The 24,487-nt window shown below is 33.0% G+C and overlaps 1 protein-coding gene across 1 annotated transcript; it reads left to right on the top strand.

The window, feature by feature from the left end:
• Positions 1-766: 766 nt before the first annotated feature.
• Positions 767-18,725, top strand: LOC139498292 (uncharacterized). The gene is made up of 3 exons (XM_071286655.1): positions 767-1,187; positions 9,599-9,793; positions 18,072-18,725. The coding sequence occupies exons 1-3, from the start codon at positions 800-802 to the stop codon at positions 18,686-18,688; spliced, it is 1,200 nt and encodes a 399-aa protein (XP_071142756.1). The 5' UTR covers positions 767-799; the 3' UTR covers positions 18,689-18,725.
• Positions 18,726-24,487: the final 5,762 nt, after the last annotated feature.

Genomic DNA, 24,487 nt, shown 5'->3' with positions numbered 1-24,487 from the left:
TGACCCCATTAGAGCATATTTCGTCCTTCTCGCAATTTGTATTCTTTCTTGTATATTGACTTGGCATTCATTCTTTTCAGCTCTTATAATACCTAAATGTACACCTGATTCTGCGATATTTATTTCATTTCCACCTAGATTCCACTTAAAGTTGCTTTTTGTCTTTTAGCAATCAATAATTTGTGTTTTCATTGGATGTATGGTATAATGATGTTCATTGGCATATCTGCTGAGTACATTTAACATTATCTGAAGCTCATTCTCATTGTTAGAGATAAATGCTATGTCATCAGCACATGTTGGAGTACCTGCATATATATTTCCTAGGTGATATCCAAGAGCATTTTCTTCTAATTCCACGTCAAGTAAGTCCTGGACAAAAACTTTGTAAAGATGAGTGGACAGTATTCCTCCTTGTCTTACACCTTGTTTGATGTTGAATGGGGTACTGATACCATCTAGCCATTTCACTTTAGATGTCAAGTCATTATAGAGTTATGTCTACTGTCAGTCGAAATAGAAAGTACAATGATGTATTTTTAGTTTATTCTATTTTTAGATCATGTTATTACTACGCATATGGGCACTATTGCCACGATTACCTGAGGGCACCGATTACCTCAGGGCATACAGCAGCGGACCTAACTGCCATCTGCCAATAAATAGGTACCCTGAACCATGTAATCGATGACTTCCCGACATATTTTTCCGAATAGTTGATAGTTCGTTGTTGTTATATTTTGTATCGGTAGGTATTTAGATGTTCCATTCTGGTCACTACGTCACTACATCAAAATCGATGATGGCATGTTCCAGTGCGGAGACAGAACCCGTAAAGAAAAAACGTAAAACTGGGCGAGATGACAGTGATATATTTGATGAATTCCATAGTAAATTCTTAACAGAAAATCCCTCTTTTGTAGACGCCGTTAATAAGTTCAAGCAAGAAATCACAGCACTTGGAGCCTATGAAATAGGATCATGCAACGCTGCTGACCCGGACAATGGTTACTGCTTCACAAAGGCAGACTGTACTCTAAAGCCCACCCAAAGGACATTTGCTTTTGGCAATCTTTTTATTGAAGCATTTAAAATGTTGAAGAATTTTATCACAAAGAAAGAAATTCCAACAGACAGTCAAACGAAAATGACACTGGAGCTCCTTGTTAAGTTCTTGCTAAATGAAGGTAATTATGTAGAATACGGTAAGAAATATCCTTGACCATGTTGACAGGGACCATTTGCAGTCTTTCCCAAATACCGATGGCCCAACCCACAAATACACGTCAGAATAGTCCTATGAATCTTGAAGCGTTGAGTGCCACACTTTCTGCATGTTTACGAAATCTTCCAAATCTTTATCAAGTCCATATACATGATATAGTTGAAACGTAAGTTTGCTACTATATGCAGGATAAATGTCAAACTAGAATAATTTTAGAATGAAAAAAGTCTTGCTACATATGAACTATATTCTAACATGTCTAATGATTGTCTTCAAGGGATATATTTATTTGAGAAAGAACATGAAAATTTTCAATTTTCTTTTGAAAAGTGAACCAATTTGCAATAGTTCCCAATATGATTAATGTTCAAAGCTACATGTAGTGCTATTCCTTCAACATGGGCCAACTCAAGGGTTGAATAGGGTATAGAAACAGGGTCTTCCCATGGTCTTCCTCCGACCTGCAGTAGAAACCTTGGTACTTTTTGGTGTCTATTTGGCTGTGCAGGATAAAAAAAAAATACGCAGTCACGTCCAGTCAGAAAAGGGACTTTAAATCTAATATCTCTTGTCGGGAAAGTGCCACATTGTCCATACGCCAAAGAATCCCTGCATTAACTCACTTTTGGGTCCGCACAATAGGAATGTTCGCAAATCTCATTTGTGATGTCATATTCACTAATTTGCATCTCATTATAAGTGTCATTTTGTTGGCAAGTAAACAAACTAATAAACAATGGCCAATTACTCAATAAAAAATCCCAATTTTTGTCGAGCCTGCAACTTTTGTTGCAGAAAGCTCGACATAGGGATAGTGATCCGGCGGGCGGCGTTAGCTAACTTCTTAAAAGGTTTATATTTAGAAGGTGAAAGACCTGGATGCTTCATACTTTGTATATAGATGCCTCATGTTATGAAGTTTCCGTCAGTCACATGTCCAATGTCCTTGACCTCATTTTCATGGTTCAGTGACCACTTGAACAAAAAGTTCAGAATTTTTGTAATGTTGAATTCTCTCTTATTATAAGTAATAGGATAACTATATTTGGTATTTGCAAGGTCCTCATGCCCGTCAGACAGTTTTCACTTGACCTCGACCTCATTTCATGATCAGTGAACAAGGTTAAGTTTTGGTGGTCAAGTCCATATCTCAGATACTATAAGCAATAGGGCTAGTATATTTGGTGTATGGAAGGACTGGAAGGTGTACATGTCCAACTGGCAGGTGTCATCTGACCTTGACCTCATTTTCATGGTTCAGTGGTTATAGTTAGTTTTTATACGACCGCAAAATTTGAAAAAATTTTCGTCGTATATTGCTATCACGTTGGCGTCGTCGTCGTCCGAATACTTTTAGTTTTCGCACTCTAACTTTAGTAAAAGTGAATGGAAATCTATGAAATTTTAACACAAGGTTTATGACCACAAAAGGAAGGTTGTATTGATTTTGGGAGTTTTGGTCCCAACATTTTAGGAATTGGGGGCCAAAAAGGGCCCAATTAAGCATTTTCTTGTTTTTCGCACTATAACTTTAGTTTAAGTTAATAGAAATCTATGAAATTTTGACACAAGGTTTATGACCGCAAAAGAATGGTTGGGATTGATTTTGGGAGTTTTTGTTTCAAAAGTTTAGGAATTAGGGGCCAAAAAAGGGCCCAAATAAGCATTATTCTTGGTTTTCGCACAATAACTTTAGTTTAAGTAAATAGAAATCTATGAAATTTAAACACAAGGTTTATGACCATAAAAGGAAGGTTGGTATTGATTTTGGGAGTTTTGGTCCCAACAGAATAAGGGGCCCAAAGGGGTCCAAAATTAAACTTTGTTTGATTTCATCAAAATTGAATAATTGGGGTTCTTTGATATGCCGAATCTAACTGTCATGACTGTGTATGTAGATTCTTAACTTTTGGTCCCGTTTTCAATTGGTCTACATTAAGGTCCAAAGGGTCCAAAATTAAACTTAGTTTGATTTTGACAAAAAATGAATCAGTTAGGTTCTTTGATATGCTGAATCTAAAAAATATACTTAGATTCTTGATTATTGGCCCAGTTTTTCAAGTTAGTCCAAATTGGGGTCCAAATTTTAAACTTTGTTTGATTTCATCAAAAATTGAATAAATGGGGTTCTTTGATATACCAAATCTAACTGTGTATGTAGATTCTTCATTTTTGGTCCTGTTTTCAAATTGGTCTACACTAAAGTCCAAAGGGTCCAAAATTAAACTTTAGTCTGATTTTAACAAAAATTGAAATCTTGGGGTTCTTTGATATGCTGAATCCAAAAATGTACTTAGATTTTTTATTATGGCCCAGTTTTCAAGTTGGTCCAAATCAGGATCTAAAATTATTATATTAAGTATTGTGCAATAGCAAGTCTTTTCAATTGCACAGTATTGCGCAATGGCAAGAAATATCTAATTGCACAATATTGTGAAATAGCAAATTTTTTTTTAATTAGAGTTATCTTTCTTTGTCCAGAATAGTAAGCAAGAAATATCTAATTGCAAAATATTGTGCAATAGCAAGATTTTTTTTAATTGGAGTTATCTTTCTTTGTCCAGAATCAACTTAAATCTTTGTTATATACAATATACAATGTATATTCACTTTTTACTACCAACTGATAAATTAAAATAATCTTTACCATTCAGTGATAACAAGCAGTTTTTTTACATCTTAATATTTTATGATGTATTTAAATGAGTAGTTATTGTTGCAAACTCCATTAGAAATTTTAATTGAGATTAGTTTTGGAATAAGGGAAAGGGGGATGTGATTAAAAAAATTGGGTTCAATTTTTCTCATTTGAAATTTCATAAGGCCGAGAAAAAAAAGATCCGTGTTTCCGGTAACCCGACCGACCCTGTTTTTTTAGCCCCGACCCTAACTTTTTTATTGGATCTTCCAAAAAAAAAAAAAAAAAAAATTATCAACCGACCCTGTTTTTGACACAGGCTTCTGATAGATGACATAATATTTTTTCTCTCTTGCTTCCTCTTGCATAGAAAGCCAGTAAAACATTTTATTAATGTCAAAAGGTATTCCAAATAGGTTAAAATCCAAGAAATTTGCACAGCAGGTGCTTCAAAAACATTGCAAATGGCACACTTCCGGTTTTTGAAACTAATTACAGATCTGGACTTGGAAAAAACATGATAATTTTCCGGATTTCATTTACGATGTCAAAAAAAAAAAAAAAAAAAAAAAAAAAGAATTCCGACCTACCGACCCTATTTTTCAAAATGATGTTACCGGAAACACATATTATTTTTTTTTTAGGCCTAAATAAAAAAGAAAATTTCTTCAAACATTTTTTTGAGAGGATTAATATTCAACAGCATAGTGAATTGCTCTAAGAGAAAACAAAAATTTTAAGTTCATTAGAACACATTCATTCTGTGTCAGAAACCTATGCTGTGTCAACTATTTAATCACAATCCAAATTTAGAGCTGAATCCAGCTTGAATGTTGTGTCCATACTTGCCCCAACTGTTCAGGGTTCAACCTCTGCGGTCGTATAAAGCTATGCCCTGCGGAGCATCTGGTTGTGTTTTGGTCTGTTTTTCTCATACTTTATGCAATAGGTCTACTATATTTGTTGTATGGAATGATTGTAAGGTGTACATGTCTAGCGGGCAGATGTCTTCTGACCTTGCCCTCATTTTCATGGTTCAGAGGTCAAAGTTAAGTTTTTAAGTTTTGGTCTTTTTATCTAATATTATATACCAAAAGTCAACTATACTTGGTGTATAGGAATATATTATGATCTATATGTCAGTCCCGCAGGTTTTATTTGACCATGACCTCAATTGCATGGTTCATTGCACAGTGTTAAGTTTTTGTGTTTTGGTCTATTTTTCTTTAAATAGAAGTAATAGGTCAACTATATTTGTTGTATGGAAGCTTTGTTAGCTGTACATGTCTGCCTGGCATGGTTCATCTGACCTTGACCTCATTTTCATGGTTCATTGGTCTTTGTTTAGCTATCTTGGTTAATGTTAAGTTTATGTGACAGTTGTAATAAAGCTTTATACTTAGGACTATCAACATAATATCAATGATTAGTAAAGAAGGCGAGACATTTCAGTGTGTGCACTCTTGTTAAACTTTAATTGCTTTGTTATTTCTAGATCAATTTTGGGTCTGTAAATTGAATTTTGGATGAGATTCAATGGCGAGTTTTATATACATATGTGGAAAAATGAATTTATCATAGAATTTAGAAAATTCGTCGGTGTATTTTTGAAGAGTTTGAAAATGGACCTAAATTTACATACACTAAATAACTGAATATTTATTTCAGAAGTTTACCATGACTTTGTACTTTAAAAATATTTTTTTAGAACCAAATGATTTTTTAAATTAACTTAAATAATAAAAAAGTTATGATTATTTAAAGTTGAAATTCCACGCATCTTTCTTTATTTTTTGCCCACCATAACAAGATCACAGGTAACCTGTGACGTCACAGCGAACATTCCAATTGCAGGTGGTCATTGCATGGCTAATTATTTACCCTATCCCGCACGGTGCACCCACTATTTTCACAATGGCAGTCAGTATTTTCTGCTCTTCGGTTTTCACTTATTGTTGCGCGTTCTTAATGTGCAACTGACAGTTACATCTGGATGTTTTAATGCCAACAATCAAATCAATATGAGGCAGAAGCTTTGTTCGGATTCAGAACGAACTTGACTGCATATTTGTACATCCAAATTTTGACCGAACGTGACTTCGTATTTGTACATCCCAATATGGACACCACTTACCATGCTTACTGTTTGGAATTCAAAAGTCACCATTTATTCGAACATTAAATATTCTAAAAGGCTTTTGACTTGGGTACTTGGGTAGGTCAATAGAAAAGAAAAATGTTGCACAGATACAATAAGATAGTTTGCTCTAGATATAGTAAACATAATTTCGACTTATTTTACGGACAAGTGGCTTTTTCATTCGGACAAGTATGTTTTATAACTACTTGTCCGATGGGACAAGTTGGTAAAATAGTTAATGTCGAGCCCTGAGCCCCCCCCCCCCCCCCCCACCTCAGTAAGAAAATGTTTGGTGCCTACTACAACTTTAATTTATCGTAAAAACACAAAATTATTTTTCTTGTGTACATGTATGTACGATAAAAACAAATAAAACATTTTGAGGTTATTGAACACGATGTTTCTTTTTAAAATTAATCATTAATCTAAAGCCAAGTCATACATTTTTTGTAGAAAATTGCATTTTTAAATCCATTCACAGAAAATGACAAAATTACATTTTAAACAAATTATTTCTCAGAAGGACAACACCTTTAAACTGATTAATATATAATCTTATCTTTTTGGCTTAAGGCAAGTTTTTCCAATCAATTGAAAGTAAACTTATTGCTTGCGGCTAACGAAACAGTCATCTTTAGTAACCTCTGCATGCAGTTGCCCAAAATACCACCATCTGCACAAAAACAGGGTTGGCAAAAAGTTCCCAGGGAAATACAGGGAATTCCCAGGAAATACTGGGAAATCCCGGAAATACTGGCAAATATAAATTTGATGGTAGATAAGTTTAATATATAGCATAATGATTCATAGTATATCTCTGTAAATTGCAAAAATTAGAATTTCATAACTTTATATAATTTGTGACACCAGAACTTTTTATCCTATAGTCTGACTAATATTGTAAATGGATTTTCCCCTAATCATTCATCCCCTCCAAATAAAATAATTAGTCTTATCACTGCAATCGTGACATTACATTTACTAATGTTGGTTAAAAAGTTTGCTGCATTTATTTTGTGACCAAAATTCTGGGGTTAGTTTCCTAATTTCCCCAAGTACATGTAAAATGGATTAGGCCTAAAATAAAATATTGTTTGTTTCCCCAATCCCGACCGACCCTGTAAAAACAGTTCTACTCATAAAATTTTATTGTCAAATTTAAGTCAAATATTATTTTATTCATTTCCGATTTTCAGGCTTGCAGGATCGTCCAATGTTGTTAAAGCTTTTTGGAAAAAATAAAATTATTTCCCTAACTTCTGACCCACACCTTGTTTGGCAGGGTCGGGATTGGGGAAACATCCAATATATTAATTTAGGCCTTATATATGCTCAAATTTGGTTATTCGTTTCCTTGAATAGTTGTTATTTTTTTTTGGTGTTCTTTATTGAAACTCTAAACATGAAACTTATTTTAGACTACTTAATGTATTAACATTGAAGTTGGCACTAAAATTCATATGCAAAGAATTTAGTATAAACATGAAAAATGTGATAAAAGTCAGTGCTAAGACGGATGAATTACAAAATTAAAGAAATATTAAAGTGTCTGGAAAACCACAGGTACTCGGGGTCGGGATTGAGTTTTCGGCCCTCCCCCTTTTTTGTTAGTCAGGATTTTTTTTTTATTTGTAATGTTTTCAATTATTTCAGTGTTTATCTCTGTTAAAATTACACACATATACTTTAAATACTGTTTGTTTACTATCCACCGCAAGGTTACTATCTGCCACGGTTGGCATCTTCTCCATAAAACATTTTGATAAAATCTACAACTTTCATGGTAACCCAATCAATTACAATAAAATAAATACTTTAATATTGCTTTATAATAATGCAGATGTAAAATTATTTACAAATTGAATGCAGTACGTCTTTCTGTTTAATTTTTAGTCAAAGGTGTGTTATTTATTCCTTTCTCGACATAGATCTCTCATTTCAAACTTAAACGAACGGAAGTCGTCATTTGATGCTATTTTAGAATACTAGATAGGGAAACCCATCTCCATTTAGGAATAAAGTGTTTGATTGCCGCTTTTATTTAAATCCCCGTTGGATTTTTAACAATAATCGACCTTTCCAATGCTAAAATTCTCATTCCAAATACAGTGCATTGGTATGGTGCATTAAATTTAATCCAATTTTTTATTCACTTGTAAACATGCGCCTTTTTCACTCGTAATTCTCTTGCTTTTTTACGCAGCATAATACATTCGGAATTCAATATTTATTTATAAATATCTTCGATGACAACCTCCATTCGTTCAAGTTTGAAATGAGAGATTTACGTGGAGAAAGGAATAAAAAACACACCTTTGACTAAAAATTGCAACCAGTCCGTTAATAGATACTTAAATATAATCTTTAGATACCAGTGGAAATATACAAAATATGATGCTTACAAAAATTAAATTTATTCCGAAAATAATGAAAAGTATGAGTCATTTCCTCTTTGAAACAAAAGAATATATGGCAATTCAGATATGACACCAATAGTAAATGCTGTTAAAAAATATAGGTCCACCGAATATTACTCGCATGTTCACTTTAAAACATTAATGTTTCCTAAATTTTCTTCAATTACTTTCCAGTTATTTTTGACAAAAAATATGAATTACATTTAATAATACAAAACCAAAATGACTTCTTTTTGCAGATGATGGTAATTTGGGCAACTGCAGAGGTTACTTAAGATGATAGTTTCTTTAGCTGCGAGCACCAACTTCACTTTCAATTGACTGGAAAAAACTTCCCTAAAGTAACAAGATGACATTATAATAATCAGTTTACAGATGTTGTTCTTCTGAGAAATAATTTGTTTAAAACGTAAATTTGTAATTATCTGTGAATTTATTTTTTGTATTTAGAATTGTAATTTTTTACAAAAAATGCATGACTTGGCTTTCGATCAATAATTAATTTCAAAATGATATATTATGTTCAATAACCTCCAAACAATTTTAAAAATTTCTTTTTATCGTAAATACCCAAGAAAACTTAATTTTGTGTTTTTATAGGACCGCAGGTTAATGGTTTCCGTACGATAACTTGAGTTCTGATTGAGCAAATGGAATTAGATTTTAACACAAGGTATATAATCACAAAACACAGCTTGGGATTGTATTTGGGGGCAGGAATTTTTCAGGTCAGGGGCTGAATATCAGCCCCATTCCCAATGAAAAAAAGCTTATTATTTTCCCAAAATGGCCTTAAAATCCCAGTGCGTCCATGAAAAAAAAAGCTTAAGTTTATCATCCGATCCGGCGATCATAAGTCATAACGAACTGTTTAAACTGGAATCCGCTTGTATTTGATCATCTTTGGGCGGATTGTAAGAATTCAGCCGAGAACTAGCTTACTTACAGTTCCGGGTATGACAGAAGAGTGCAATGGATTTTAATTCAGAAATCCATAAAAGCAAACATTATGGACTCGTCATGGGCAAAAGTCATGAGTCCCTGGACTTACTTGAATTCCTTAGTGAGAACCCTGAATACGTCATTATACTGCTTATATGACATACATGTGCTTATAGATAGTAGATACTTTGTACATGTGTATAGGCTGGTAAACTAAATTTCCTTTACTTTTTCAGAAATCCAAGAAGGATTGTCACGTACAAAGGAATGTGATGATGAAACTGAATTAACAGTACTGCTGGCCTTCCATTTATTTTCTCAGCTTTCCACATCACCCTACTTCACAATTGATAATAGAAAGGCCAACCAGATCAAAGTATGCCCATGTAGAAAGAGACATGGAAAAATTGTATATGGTGATACAAGCATAGGTATAATTTTTTCTTACTAGTCATACAAAACATAAAAGTAGGCTTGTCTTGTTCAAGATAGTGTCAATTTTTAGCTCACATGTCTAAACATGTTAAAAGCAGCATGCCCATTGAATTTTATCAGTGGGGGTTCATGCACCTTCTGCCCTTCCATTTTGAGCATGCACAGAAATTTTTGAGGGTACATGTAACAACATTCACTTATCGACTTTAAAAAAGACTAATACTGGAAAAAGACAGTAAATAATAATTACTGCACTTCTAGATAGAAATATGGTCATTCACAGTCGATTGAAAGAGTTGATATAGGGTTTCATTAAAAGAGTGTAGAACTGTGCATTTGGGATCTGACAGTATGCGACTGCATATTTATACATCCCAGTCAGCCATACGGACAACCTAACATAGGCTGGTTCAAGAAAGGCAATATTAATATATATGTACCTACACATGACCTAGGACTGATACCTTTAATTCATTGTCCATAAAATTTTACAAAAATCTTCTCCTCTGAAACTACCAGGCCAAATGAAACCAATCTTGTTCACAATCATCCTTAGGGTATCTACTTAAAAAAAAATCAGTTGGTTGACCAACATGGCCGCCAAAGGTTCAGATTTGTCGGATACCCTTGCATAAGGGTGATTGCCTATAAATGACAATTTTTGGCAAATTTTAATGCTTTTGACTATTATTCATAATTCATAAACTATAATAAATTGAAAAAAATATATATTACAAATATGTTCAGCAATAAGAGATCTACAAACAAAGTGGCCGAAATGATCAGAACACTCATTATTGGAGTTGTTGCCCTTTAATGTTTATTTTTGCCTCATTTTAGTGCTTGAAATAAATATCTTCTAAACTGTTATAGATAGATTGAAAGTTTGAACAGCAAAATGTTAAGTAAAGAGAAGATCTACAAATAAGCCTGTAGGTCTGAAATCATCTCAAATCAAGATTTAGACAAAAGTTGAAACCAGATGAGCCACACACGTCACACTTAGTTGTTTTGATTTTGTGTTTTTTTTTAAATTGACATAATAGTTTTTTCTTAAGGAATAAGCAAGATTTTGTTTATAAATAAAAGAAAATGTAGCTAAAAAAAAGAAAGAAATCGACAATGATTTTTGTTTGAAATTAGCAAATTTTTTATTTTTAACTGATGTTCTTGGCTATAATCTCATAAACTATAATAGATAGCAAAAAACTTTAAATTGCAACAATGTTCAGCAATAAAAGCTATACAAACAAGTCAAATGACCAAAATGATCAGACCACTCATTATTGGAGTTATTTCCCATAAAAGTAGATTTTGACCGATTTAAGTGTTTTTTTAATAAATATCTTCTGAACAGTTATAGATAGATTGAAATTTTCAATGCCAAAAATGTTAAGTAGGATAAGATCTTCATATAAGCAGATAAGTGTTTAGGTTGAAATCATCCTAAAATGAAGATTTAGACTAAATTGAAACCAAGTGAACGACACAGGCTCCTTGGAGTGTGTCAAAACATGTTTCCATCCACACTTGCCCCCAGCTTGCAGAGTAAACATGTTGGGAGGTGGGGGTAATGTAAAAATGATTTTTCAAGATATTTCATTGCATATATAGGCAGACAAAGCACAAAAGAAACCCTAAGTAGATTTATATGCCAGCTATGCTGGCACTTATGGTAGAAGCATCGTTTTGGGACAAAGAACGATAACTCTTTCTAGACGACCCATCTGAAAAGTTTCGTCACTCTCGTAAAATCTCGTACGATTATTTTTTTTTAATGACGGCCAAATTTAACGTTTTAACGCGATCTTAATTGACTAAATGGAACAGATCGGAATAATTTCGATGTTAACTACGACATTAATTTTTATTTGTTTGATAAAACAAGAATTCAGAAATTTTGGTAACTTGTGTGGCTTCTTTAAATTTTATTGTACCACGGAAATTACCGAAGTTAGGACAACAACATCTGACGCCATGTTTCGTCTGCTTCAACATTCCATTATCAGTGAGGTCAAAACAAATTACCTAAATAATCACAGGTACTTCATTTAAAAGTAACAAAATCATAGTAAACGATTACATATTTAGCGTAAAAGTTCCGTCCAGGCATGGGAACACAGAAAAAACTTCTGCAGGCAATACATTTCGGATTTTTTGTTATGGCCATGCGGCATGCGGGTAAACTCCGGTGCACTGGTTGACCATGAATACTTTTGTTCATCTGCCACATTATTCCCCACATCAAGGAAAAATGATAATTATACTGTTGAATGTGATCACTGTTATTTATGTACTGTAGTCAATGACAAATCCAGAATTTTTCATAAGGAGGGCCTGCTGACGGGGCGCTCTAGTCATGCTTCACTGCCTTCAGTGATTACCTATATAGGTGTAATACCACCATTGATTTTCCCCTATTAGTCTTTGTTAAATTTGCACTTTTCAAAAAATTATGCAGAATTTATCTTTGTTTCAAATAAAGAATTACTTGGCATGAGTAAAGTTTTATCCTGTCCAGTTCTATAGAAAAAGTTTCACATAACATTTCATTGCATATAAGAAAATAACCATCATTGGAAGTTAACCAATCAAATTTCTCCCCTTATTTTATCTGTGTTCAAGGTTTAGTCACCATGTAACCTCAAGATTACAAAATTTTCTATAGAAATCACAAATAAAAAATAATGGTGTTTTGAAATACCCAAGACATATGTTTATGACACAGAAATAGTTTTACTGCAATAAAATGTAGGATTAATTACCTACAACGGTCAAATTCAAGGGAATATTTTTTTAGACCTACTTTCGTATGCAACCGGATGTGACGTACCATGATTTGGTGGTATTACACCTATAGTCAACAATTTTTTCCCATGAAAAAGGGGGGACCGTCCCCCCTCTGGATCCTATGGTAGCCCACAGACTAATTTAAAACTTAACAAAAGTTTTAAACATGAAAGAATAATTATTCAAATAATTCACAATCTTTTTATTCTGTACTTCCTTTGGCAAACTCTCAACAAATCTTTTCATTGATTACAAAATGTATGTCACACCTTATACAGTCCCAGGAGATGGAAACTGTTTTGTTTTCTCTCTCTTAGTTTAATCATAAAAGGAGACTTGAGTCTGAGTAGTACATTTAGAACTGACTACTGTATATATTGTATGCTCCCATATTGTCCAAAATTGTATTTTATGGGAAGATAGAGTTATGATAACCAATGAGAATACCATGACTTTGATAGGTATATACAGGGCATGTTACTTGGAAGTGTGTGGGGTACATCTAGCTGCAGCAGACTAGTCACCTGCATATTTTATGCACCAGTTTAAACCTGTCAGATAAAAAAATTCACTCTACCAAGTACTTTATCACTATATCACTATCAGGTTCACATTATATTTCAACCTATATTCACTGTGCTTAAACAGCTGTGGGTAACTTAAGTTACCCACAGCCCAAGATGGCGGACTCTAAACTCGTTGATATTTAATTCATACAAAATGTACCTTTTGCGACGTTTTTCATGCAGAATGTAAATATTTATAGGATTATTGAATAAATAAATGACTAACAATTACCATAAATTTGTTAATATAGAGTTCACTAAAGCGCAAGGTCAACTTTAAAAAATGCATAAGATGTCCGTAACTTTTTTATCGAAACTAAGCAGGCTGTCCGTAACTTTATTTTTAGATGTGGGTAACTTTTGATTTAAAATTTTAAGAATTATAATTTCAACAATTAGAAGACAATTAACATCATATTTGTAACCTTCGCGGCCGTTTATACTACTCATTCCCCACCAAATGTGATTTTATTAACGCATCATACTTACACCACAGAAGTTTTATGTGGGGTTTGTGGTACTCCATCCTGGTTATGGTTTGAACTTTTATTTACTGATGTGCGTCTTATCGACGTTTTTCGCTTGTCAGACCAAGGCTTTTCCATACCGTGGCTCTTTAATGTTTTGAGTTTAATTATATGTTTGCGGTTTACCTTCACCTCTGTTTCTTTCTATGTGTATTTTGATGAATACTCTTTGACGCGGCTCGGTATTTATACACCCCACCAGTTAGTTATAGTGTTATTTTGATGAATACTCTTTGGCGCGGCTCGGTATTTATACATCCCACCAGTTAGTTATAGTGTTATGATTTTTTGAATATGTTTCCTAGTATGTTTTTTTTTCTCTCTTTATATGTTATCAGGGGTTGTTAGACTATTAAATTATCCTGTTGTCCTACGTAGTTATTTATATTTTTATAAACTATGTCGAATTGTTACACTATGTTGACTGCTCTTTTCCTTTTATTGTCACTGACTTTTACCTATTGTATCTTTTAGTTTTATTCAGTTTAATGAGATTTAATGCAACTTGCATACAAATGAAATATGCAGCTAGCTTTAAAACTAGGTTTATTCATTTATACAAAATGTCCTTTTTTAAAGTTTTCCCGTTTACTGTAAATCTTGGCCAGGGTGCCGCAATATCACCGTGCTCAACGTCCCAGTGTGTCCAGATTGACACCCCTTTTATTTTACTGTCAATGCTGATGGGATTTGTTTTTGTGGGGATGAGAGAAAAGTGTTTTTGGCTTTTTCAAAAAGACGGAAAAAGTTTGTGCACTTAAGTCTCGTATAGTCTATCCACTGCATGCCTGGGCAATTTGGGTTCCCCTCCAAAATCCCGGATTCACGCTACCCTTGTCGTTGCTGGCAGAAAATCAGAAAGTGTATACATGCTACATGTATGTGTAAAAAATACTTGTGTAGTCTACTTGTTCAAAAATAAAAACGAACAATGATGTTTCAACAGTTTATCTGCTATGATCGGAAACAACCCTCCGAACTAGGCGATTTGGGTACCCCGACGTTTTACAAAATGAAACCCGAGTTTTGCGGATTTGTCGTGATTTTTTTCATATTTTTCCCAATTTTGTCTTCCATCGATACAATGAATTATATCATACTAGACATCTACTTCGTTTTGTGAATATGTATTCAATGCAATCTCTATCATCGGTTTAAACATTACATCCGCGTATGTCGATTCTTTGAAAGTTACGGACATCTCTATTGGTATGATGAAAAAAGTTACGGACAAGTTGTTTTGAAGTTACGGACAGCCTAAGTGTTTTTTAAAATCGTGCTGTGATCGTTTATTTTGTAGAATTTAATCACCTTTCCAGTTTAGGGGTTTCCCTAAACGATTAATACAACTTTTAAATTCAGTTGTTTAATTGATGCATTCGTGGTATTGTTATTCTATAGGAGAAAAGTATCTAACCGACGCAAGGCGGCTCCATCTTGGGCTGTGGGTAACTTAAGTTACCCACAGCCGTTTAAGCACAGTGTATATTTATATTTAGCAATACACACTTATGGCTATATAACATCACAGTACCAAAATTGTACTCAGAAACCAAATTGCACCTTTTTAGTAAAAAAAAACTTCAAAAATCTTCCAAGTTTTCTTTCACCATTTGGAGTTCTCTTATTATCATCTTTTTATGATGAGCAAATTAAATTTGTTACCAGCATCCTTTTCTTCAAAAAGTAATAGTTAAAGCATGGAATAATATCAAATTGTTCGAAATATTTGAAGAAATAAAACAAAATCTGTTTATATCCCAGTTTTAAAGATTTGAAATTAACCATACATGTAATGTATCATCATGATGGATTGTTTGGATGTAATTTCAATTCTCATTTTCAATGACTCTACATGGACTCAAAATTAAATTGGTGTAACTATATTGTAAACAAGGAAAGTCTACAAAATAAGCAAAGAATAAACTTTTCTCTGGTACATAAAAAAAAAAAGTTGAGGACAATTTAGGTGCAATTTGGGTATTCTCATGTTAGCAACTTCACAACAGAACTAGTACTACAAATTTATTTTAATGACCAAAAAGAGTACAAAATTAAAGGCAATAAAATGTTCTGCCACGCATAGCCTGATAGGACCACAGATGTATATTAAGCATATAAAAAACACCCAAATTTTTTATGTCAGTTGAAATCAAACATATTTTAATTTTGGATCCTTTAAACTTCAATATGGACTAATTTGAAAACAGTTATCAGGTGAATCCACAAATTTCTATTAAAGCAGAAATCTCTAACTACATATCTTCTTAATTTCATATGATAATAAGTCCTACAAAAATATTCATGATATTGAAAATGTGTACATTTAATTTTTTTTATAGCTTCTCTCATGTGAAAGCAGTACCTTTTTGGTCACTATTTATGTGTTGCGTCTAAATAAGAACTGTAACACTTTATACTGACCGAACAGGTTAAACAAATACTTCTGAAGAAACCGAAAAAGAAGACAACTTGAAACAGCACCAGCCATGCCAGTATACATGTATAAACTCAGATCAGAATAGCATGGACAATACAGGGGCGGATCCAGCCATTTTTAAAAAGGGGGGTTCCCAACACAGGACAAAGGGGGGAGGGGGTCCAACTACTATATGTCCCCATTCAAATGCATTGATTGGCAAAAAAAAGGGGGGTTCTGACCCCTGGAACCCCCTTTCAATTTCAATGCAATATGTTAATTCTATGTCCTTGTGAATACATCTTGAGGAAAGTTATCAATAAATCTGCAGATAATGCAATTTTATCAAGAGTTTTGTACATTTTCTGTTATAATTTTCATACAATCAGTGAAACATTTGGAATTAAAGGGAAAGAAGATCCTTTTGCCTCGCACTGGCGCATGTCAATTGTGAATATATACTTACCAAATGTATTTTCTTTATCTTGATACTCACAGAGACATTATCAAGAAGACAAGTACATATCATAGGAAAAATACACAAATTACAGATAAAATATTTAAAACACCCTATTTTAAGTACATCTCCTGCCAAATCAGTATTTGTTGCATCTATATATATACTAGATAAGTATAATCAATGTAAATAAGGTAATTTTTGGAAGAAAAACCCAAAATAAAAAAAAAAATACCCCCAATAATGTTGTACCATAACCCCAAAATCAATTCTAATCTTCCTTTTGTGTATTGAACCTCCTAGTGAAATTTCATGGAGATCCATTATCTTATACTCAAGTTATTGTCTAAAACCAAATGTGTCTTCTTGAAAACAACTATGACATGATTAAGCATTACTGGAAAGCAAATTTTTGACATGCTTGTATTTCCCATTTCCATTCTCAATTTTATTTTGCTGTCATATATATAAGAACTTGAAAAGTAAGCTACACCATGTACATGTATAAACAAAAACAAATATATGCAAGAAATGACATAAAACCATAAAACCGACTCTGAATTTAATAGTACATGATATTTATGTAGAACTCATAAACTTGAGATGATCAGAAATACAAATGGTTTTTATTCGAGTCAGATTTTTATTACCGAAACCCTTCAGCAATATCAATTAAAATTATTTAGTCAAAATTTAACACTAGTATTAAGGTTTATCATAACAGTCAAATTGGCAAATATGGCCTTAATAATAATTATCACCTAAAAAAATACTGTGTACAGACTGACATATGTGCTGTTTGGGAAGTTTTTTAGTTTTTAGATATATAAAAGTTAAATTTATTTTGCATACCTGAAAGATAAAATCATTTTTGGTAAAGATCTGGATTCAAAATATTTTTTTTGTCCTATGCTTGAACAGATTTTTTTCATCAATTTTGGAATCAGAATTTTTTTCAGGAAAAATAGCATAACCCCTCATGCCTTTTCAAGTTCTATGTTTGTTCCCTAAACATTTTCCATCTGAACTTTCTTTTAGACATAAACAATACATTAATGTAGCCTTCGAGATTCGTTCTGAACATGCATGAAATATTTGCCACTGGATGTTAAACAACAAACAACCATCAATACATAGGACATTGTCTTAGGCAGCAACCATTTGATTTTCTGGGGGGGGCTATGGTTTTTTTTTCTGTACAAACTTTTTTTTTCACCTGCGGCGAAAAACAATCTATTTTTTTCTCGACAAGTTGAAAACATTTTTTTTCTTTCAATTTTAGCATTACATATAGTGGCAGCTGAGGGTGAAACAAACAATTTTTTTTTCTCAGAATCAAAAACAAATTTTTTTTTCTCCCAAAAAAACCATAGCCCCCCCCCCCCCCCCCCCCCCCCCAGAAAATCAAATGGTTGCTGCCTTAGTATAAAGCTGGCATTTAAGGTAGCGCCTTCCTCATATTACAATATTGAATGATCTAACTGCTTTTCTAGTTCTACCTTTAATTTACTTTAGGTAATCTAAATGTTTGGCATGGCTATTTGGATTTGATCATGGAAGGTGCAGATGTCATAATTGTTACTATTGATGGAGAACAAGAAACTTACAAAGATGTAGAGTCAGCTGTAGAAGTTAAGCAGAGGCATTTTGAAATGAATGACAATTCTGCTGGAAGTAGTTTGGTACAGATAGCAGCAAAAACAATAGTTTATTCCTTTTACTACAAGCAGGTACATCCTGACCATAGCAATACTCTTATACCTTGTATTGGTGTTTCACATTTAGGATTGATTTTTTATTTTTATGATTCTGTAAATGATGTACTTCTTGGGAGTACACATTTTCCGTTGGCTGCATCCTCTCCATTTCAATTGAGTTTTACAGCAGTCATTGGTGTTTGGTTAATATTGAATCACAAACATCTCTGTAATGGCCTTTCGCTGATTGATCTTAAGGAAGTACCAAAAGCACGCTTTACAGATGTTGCAAAAAGCAAAATTGATATCTACAAAAGAGAATTGAAAAGAGGCCAGGTTGGAACAAGCTTTAAACGTTTTAATGTGTTAAGTCTTGACCCACTTACATTTGTTAATTCAAAATTCTTTTTGTCTCCTGAGCTAGAAGACCTCTGATGATGCATTTATAATAAAAGTTTGGCTAGTCAAAAAATTTTGTTTTTATATATAATTTGCTGTAAATTTGTTTTCTTCCATGTGCATTTATCATGTTTATACAGCTCCAAAGTTAAGGGTGAAACGATTCACCGTATGTATCGAAATCGCGATATTTTCAAGGACGATTCGGTTCACGGTACAAGGAGGCCCCTTAGGATATAAACGATATGGTGAGAAAAATATTTGGAGAAAGATAGAAATAGTATTAAAATCGAGTTTTCTTCTTTTGCTGGCAATTAATTAAAAATATTTTCAATCTCTTGAATCGTTTTATTTACGCTTTTAAAATTGTTCCATCAAATTTCCACATGAACGTAAGCGACCTCATAAACGTAAACAACATGGAGCGCCTATGATAGAGATTGAACAGCTAAGACCCCCGTAAAAGTATGCTTTGGAAAGTATCACGATTCGTATCGTTATGCGGGCAAAATATCGCAATATGTATCGTTTGTAGAAAATGTGTATCGTTACACCCCTATCCAAAGTTCATGAATTTCATGCAAAACTGCAATAACAGCCAAAATAACCTCATTTTCAGATCTTGTCATTTAATTTTAGATATGAGCAAAGGCCAGATGTAGTAAGGTGAGATTTAAAAAATATTTATAAAATCTACGATTTAATATTAATGCCATAAATCAAAAGAGTTTTAATAAGAGAACTAAATAAGCAAAAAATTTTGATAGGTTTCGAGATAATTGATGCTAAAAAATTGTTAAAAATGGCGGGAAAAAAAGTCTTTGACTTTTACCTTCGTTTAACATAAGAAAATTTTAGTTTCAAATTATGTATGAAAATAAATCTAGAATCTTATAAAATTTTATTCAATAGTTTTTCATGGCCTATTGAAGACTTTAATAGAAAGAAAAGTTTGGGTTATGGGGGTAAGATATTTTACCCTGAATCAATGGACAAAACCAAAGGAGTCCGAACATCTCAGAAATCTCATCTGACACAAAAATTAACATGATATTTAAAGGATTGATGTATTTTACTGTAATACCCAATTTTAGGGGCCAGATTATACTTCTTATCATACCTCCTCCTTTTTACCAGTAGCATATATGAATTGTTCTGTCATATAATCAAAGATTCACATCATCTTTTAGTAATTATTGTAGGTATTTGTAAAATTGCAACATTGAAATTTTTAGTTTGAATGCAAATGCACTTTGCAGCTGTATGTGCCTATTGATCGGAAATAAGTTATGTAATTTGAAATTCTTCAACAGATCAATAATCTTAAAATTTCAGTTGAGAAGATAATACTTATTTTTAACCGGATTTTTGTGACAAAAATGTAGGTTATTGATTTGGGGATGTACGGCGGGCGGCCGGGCGGTCATGCGGGCGGGCGGCAATCAAATGTTGTCCGTGCATTAACTCATGAACCGTTCAACCAAAGCTTTTAAATTTTAATATGTTATTACTGACAACTATACAAAGGTCAAGTTCAATAATGGCGATTTTGACTTTTACCGTTCAGGAGTTATGGTTCTTGAAAGGCAGCATCAAATGTTGTCCATGCATTAACTCATGAACCGTTCAACCAAAGCTTTTAAAATTTGAATATGTTATTACTGACAACTATACGAAGGTCAAGTTCAATAATGGCGATTTTGACTTCTACTGTTCAGGAGTTATGGTTCTTGAAAGATTGAAAAATGGAGTTTTCAGTCGTGTCCGTGCATTTACTCATGAACTGTTCTTCCAAAGCTTCCCAAATTTCAATATGTTGTTACTGATGGCAGAATGGAGGTCAAGTTCAATAATGACGATTTTGACTTTTACCGTTCAGGAGTTATGGTTCTTAAAAGATTGAAAAATGGAGTTTCCAGTCGTGTCCGTGCATTTATGCATGAACTGTTCTACCAAAGCTTCTGAAATTTTAAAATGCTGTTACTGATGACAAAATGGAGGTCAAGTTCAATAATGACGATTTTGACTTTTACCGTTCAGGAGTTATGGTTCTTGAAAGATTGAAAAATGGTGTTTCCCGTCGTGATCGTGCATTTTCTCATGAAGCATTCAACCAAAGCTTTTGAAATTTTAATATGTTGTTACTGATGACAAAATAGAGGTCAAGTTCCATAATGACGATTTTGACTTTTACTGTTCAGGAGTTATGGTTCTTGAAAGATCGTAAAATGGCGTTTCCATTCACGTTGTTGCATTTACTCATGAACCATTCAATCTAAGCTTTTCAAATATTATTATTTCAAAATGTTGATACTGACGACAAAATGGAGGTCAAATTTGATATTGATGATTTTCACTTTCACCATTCATCAGTAATGGTTCTTGTGATATTGCCAGGACACAAATAAATGTAAATAAATCCGGTTTGCTGTCGTTGTGACAGCCTCTTGTTTATGTCCTGCCACAAGGTTGTTGGGACATATAGTTTTACCCTTTTCCGTCCTTCCGTCATTCTGTCATTCTGTCATTCTGCAACAACCAGCTTTCCAGACTTTTTTTTCTAAACCCCTTGAGATATTGAACTGATTTTTGGTATGTGGGTGCATATTGACGAGTTACAGATCGAGTTTGAGTTTTGTTTTGGTTCATATATTTTTAAAGGAGTTGTGCCCCTTTGACTTAGTAAAATTACTGTAAATTTAAATTACTGTAAATTTCAGTTTTCAAGACTTTTTTCTAAACGCCTTGAGATATTGGACTGATTTTTGGTATGTGGGTGTATATTGATGAGTTACAGATTGAATTAGAGTTTTGTTGCTGTTCATTGATATTTAAAGGAGTTGTGCCCCTTGGACTTAGTAAAATTACTGTACATTTCAATTTTCCAGACTTTTTTCTAAACGCCTTTATATATTAAACTGATTTTTAGTATACAGGTGTATATATATGAGTTACAATTGATTTTGAGTTTTGTTGCCATTTATATATTTTTTAAGGAGTTATTCCCCTTGGACTTAGTAAAGTTACTATAAATTTCAGTTTTCCAGACTATTTTTTATAAACGCCTTTATATATTGAACTGATTTTTAGTATGCAGGTGTATGTTAATGAGTTACAGATTGAGTTTGAGTTTTATTGTCGTTCATTGATTTTTAAAGGAGTTATGGTCCTTGGACTTTGAAAAATTACGATAAGTTTCAGTTTTCAAGACTTTTTTCTAAACGCCTTGAGATATTGGACTGATTTTTGGTATGTGGGTGTATATTGATGAGTTACAGATTGAATTAGAGTTTTGTTGCTGTTCATTGATATTTAAAGGAGTTGTGCCCCTTGGACTTAGTAAAATTACTGTACATTTCAATTTTCCAGACTTTTTTCTAAACGCCTTTATATATTAAACTGATTTTTAGTATACAGGTGTATATATATGAGTTACAATTGATTTTGAGTTTTGTTGCCATTTATATATTTTTTAAGGAGTTATTCCCCTTGGACTTAGTAAAGTTACTATAAATTTCAGTTTTCCAGACTATTTTTTATAAACGCCTTTATATATTGAACTGATTTTTAGTATGCAGGTGTATATATATGTTAATGAGTTACAGATTGAGTTTGAGTTTTATTGTCGTTCATTGATTTTTAAAGGAGTTATGGTCCTTGGACTTTGAAAAATTACGATAAGTTTCAGTTTTCCGGCTTTTTTAGCTCACCTGGCCCAAAGGGCCAAGTGAGCTTTTCTCATCACTTTGCGTGCGTCGTCGGTCGTCAGTCGTCCGTTAAGTTTTTACAAAAATCTTCTCCTCTGAAACTGCTGGGGAAAATGGAACGAAACTTGGCCACAATCATCCTTAGGGTATCTTGTTTCTAATTTGTATCCAATGTCCCTGCCGGTCAACCAACATGGCCGCCCTGGCTAAAAATAGAACATAGGGGTAAAATGCAAATATTAACTATTATTTTGAAAACCGTTGCAGATAGAGAAAATCTGACAGGCCAAAAATGTTCAGAATGACAAGATCTATCTAAGTTACTTTGAAGTCAAAAATGTCATATGCCCCCGCATTGGAGTTATTGCCCATTAATGACGATTTTTGCCTGATTTCAACGTTTTTATACGACCGCAAAATTTGAAAAAATTTTCGTCGTATATTGCTATCACGTTGGCGTCTGCGTCGTCGTCGTCGTCCGTCGTCCGAATACTTTTAGTTTTCACACTCTAACTTTAGTAAAAGTGAATGTAAATCTATGAAATTTTAACACAAGGTTTATGACCACAAAAGGAAGGTTGGTATTGATTTTGGGAGTTTTGGTCCCAACATTTTAGGAATTAGGGGCCAAAAAGGGCCCAAATAAGCATTTTCTTGGTTTTCGCACTATAACTTTAGTTTAAGTTAATAGAAATCTATGAAATTTTGACACAAGGTTTATGACCACAAAAGAATGGTTGGGATTGATTTTGGGAGTTTTGGTCTCAACAGTTTAGGAATTAGGGGCCAAAAAAGGGCCCATATAAGCATTATTCTTGGTTTTCGCACAATAACTTTAGTTTAAGTAAATAGAAATCAATGAAATTTAAACACAATGTTAATGACTACAAAAGGAAGGTTGGTATTGATTTTGGGAGTTTAGGTCCCAACAGTTTAGGAATTAGGGGCCAAAAAGGGACCCAAATAAGCATTTTTCTTGGTTTTCGCACCATAACGTTAGTATAAGTAAATAGAAATCTATGATATTTAAACACAAGGTTTATGACCATAAAAGGAAGGTTGGTATTGATTTTGGGAGTTTTGGTCCCAACAGAATAAGGGGCCCAAAGGGTCCAAAATTAAACTTTGTTTGATTTCATCAAAATTGAATAATTGGGGTTCTTTGATATGCCGAATCTAACTGTGTATGTAGATTCTTAACTTTTGGTCCCGTTTTCAAATTGGTCTACATTAAGGTCCAAAGGGTCCAAAATTAAACTTAGTTTGATTTTGACAAAAATGAATCAGTTAGGTTCTTTGATATGCTGAATCTAAAAATGTACTTAGATTCTTGATTATTGGCCCAGTTTTCAAGTTGGTCCAAATCGGGGTCCAAAATTAAACTTTGTTTGATTTCATCAAAAATTGAATAAATGGGGTTCTTTGATATACCAAATCTAACTGTGTATGTAGATTCTTCATTTTTGGTCCTGTTTTCAAATTGGTCTACACTAAAGTCCAAAGGGTCCAAAATTAAACTTAGTCTGATTTTAACAAAAATTGAAATCTTGGGGTTCTTTGATATGCTGAATCCAAAAATGTACTTAGTTTTTTTTATTATGGGCCCAGTTTTCAAGTTGGTCCAAATCAGGATCTAAAATTATTATATTAAGTATTGTGCAATAGCAAGTCTTTTCAATTGCACAGTATTGTGCAATGGCAAGAAATATCTAATTGCACAATATTGTGAAATAGCAAATTTTTTTTTAATTAGAGTTATCTTTCTTTGTCCAGAATAGTAAGCAAGAAATATCTAATTGCAAAATATTGTGCAATAGCAAGATTTTTTTTTAATTGGAGTTATCTTTCTTTGTCCAGAATCAACTTAAATCTTTGTTATATACAATATACAATGTATATTCACTTTTTACTACCAACTGATAAATTAAAATAATCTTTACCATTCAGTGATAACAAGCAGTTTTTTTACATCTTAATATTTTATGATGTATTTAAATGAGTAGTTATTGTTGCAAACTCCATTAGAAATTTTAATTGAGATTAGTTTTGGAATAAGGGAAAGGGGGATGTGATTAAAAAAATTGGGTTCAATTTTTCTCATTTGAAATTTCATAAATAAAAAAGAAAA

The sequence above is a fragment of the Mytilus edulis genome, chromosome 12 (genome assembly GCF_963676685.1).
Source record: "Mytilus edulis chromosome 12, xbMytEdul2.2, whole genome shotgun sequence".
NCBI lineage: Eukaryota > Metazoa > Mollusca > Bivalvia > Mytilida > Mytilidae > Mytilus > Mytilus edulis.
The sequence above is the reverse complement of the archived record's forward strand: the minus strand, read 5'-3'. Positions and strand labels throughout refer to the sequence as shown.

Excerpts from the sequence above, each read along its gene's own strand:
- LOC139498292 (XM_071286655.1), top strand. The coding sequence starts at position 800 with ATGATGGCATGTTCCAGTGCGGAGACAGAACCCGTAAAGAAAAAACGT. Across the intron at positions 1,188-9,598 it reads TAAGTTCTTGCTAAATGAAG|AAATCCAAGAAGGATTGTCA; the intron begins GTAATTATGTAG and ends TTACTTTTTCAG. Across the intron at positions 9,794-18,071 it reads ATATGGTGATACAAGCATAG|GTAATCTAAATGTTTGGCAT; the intron begins GTATAATTTTTT and ends AATTTACTTTAG.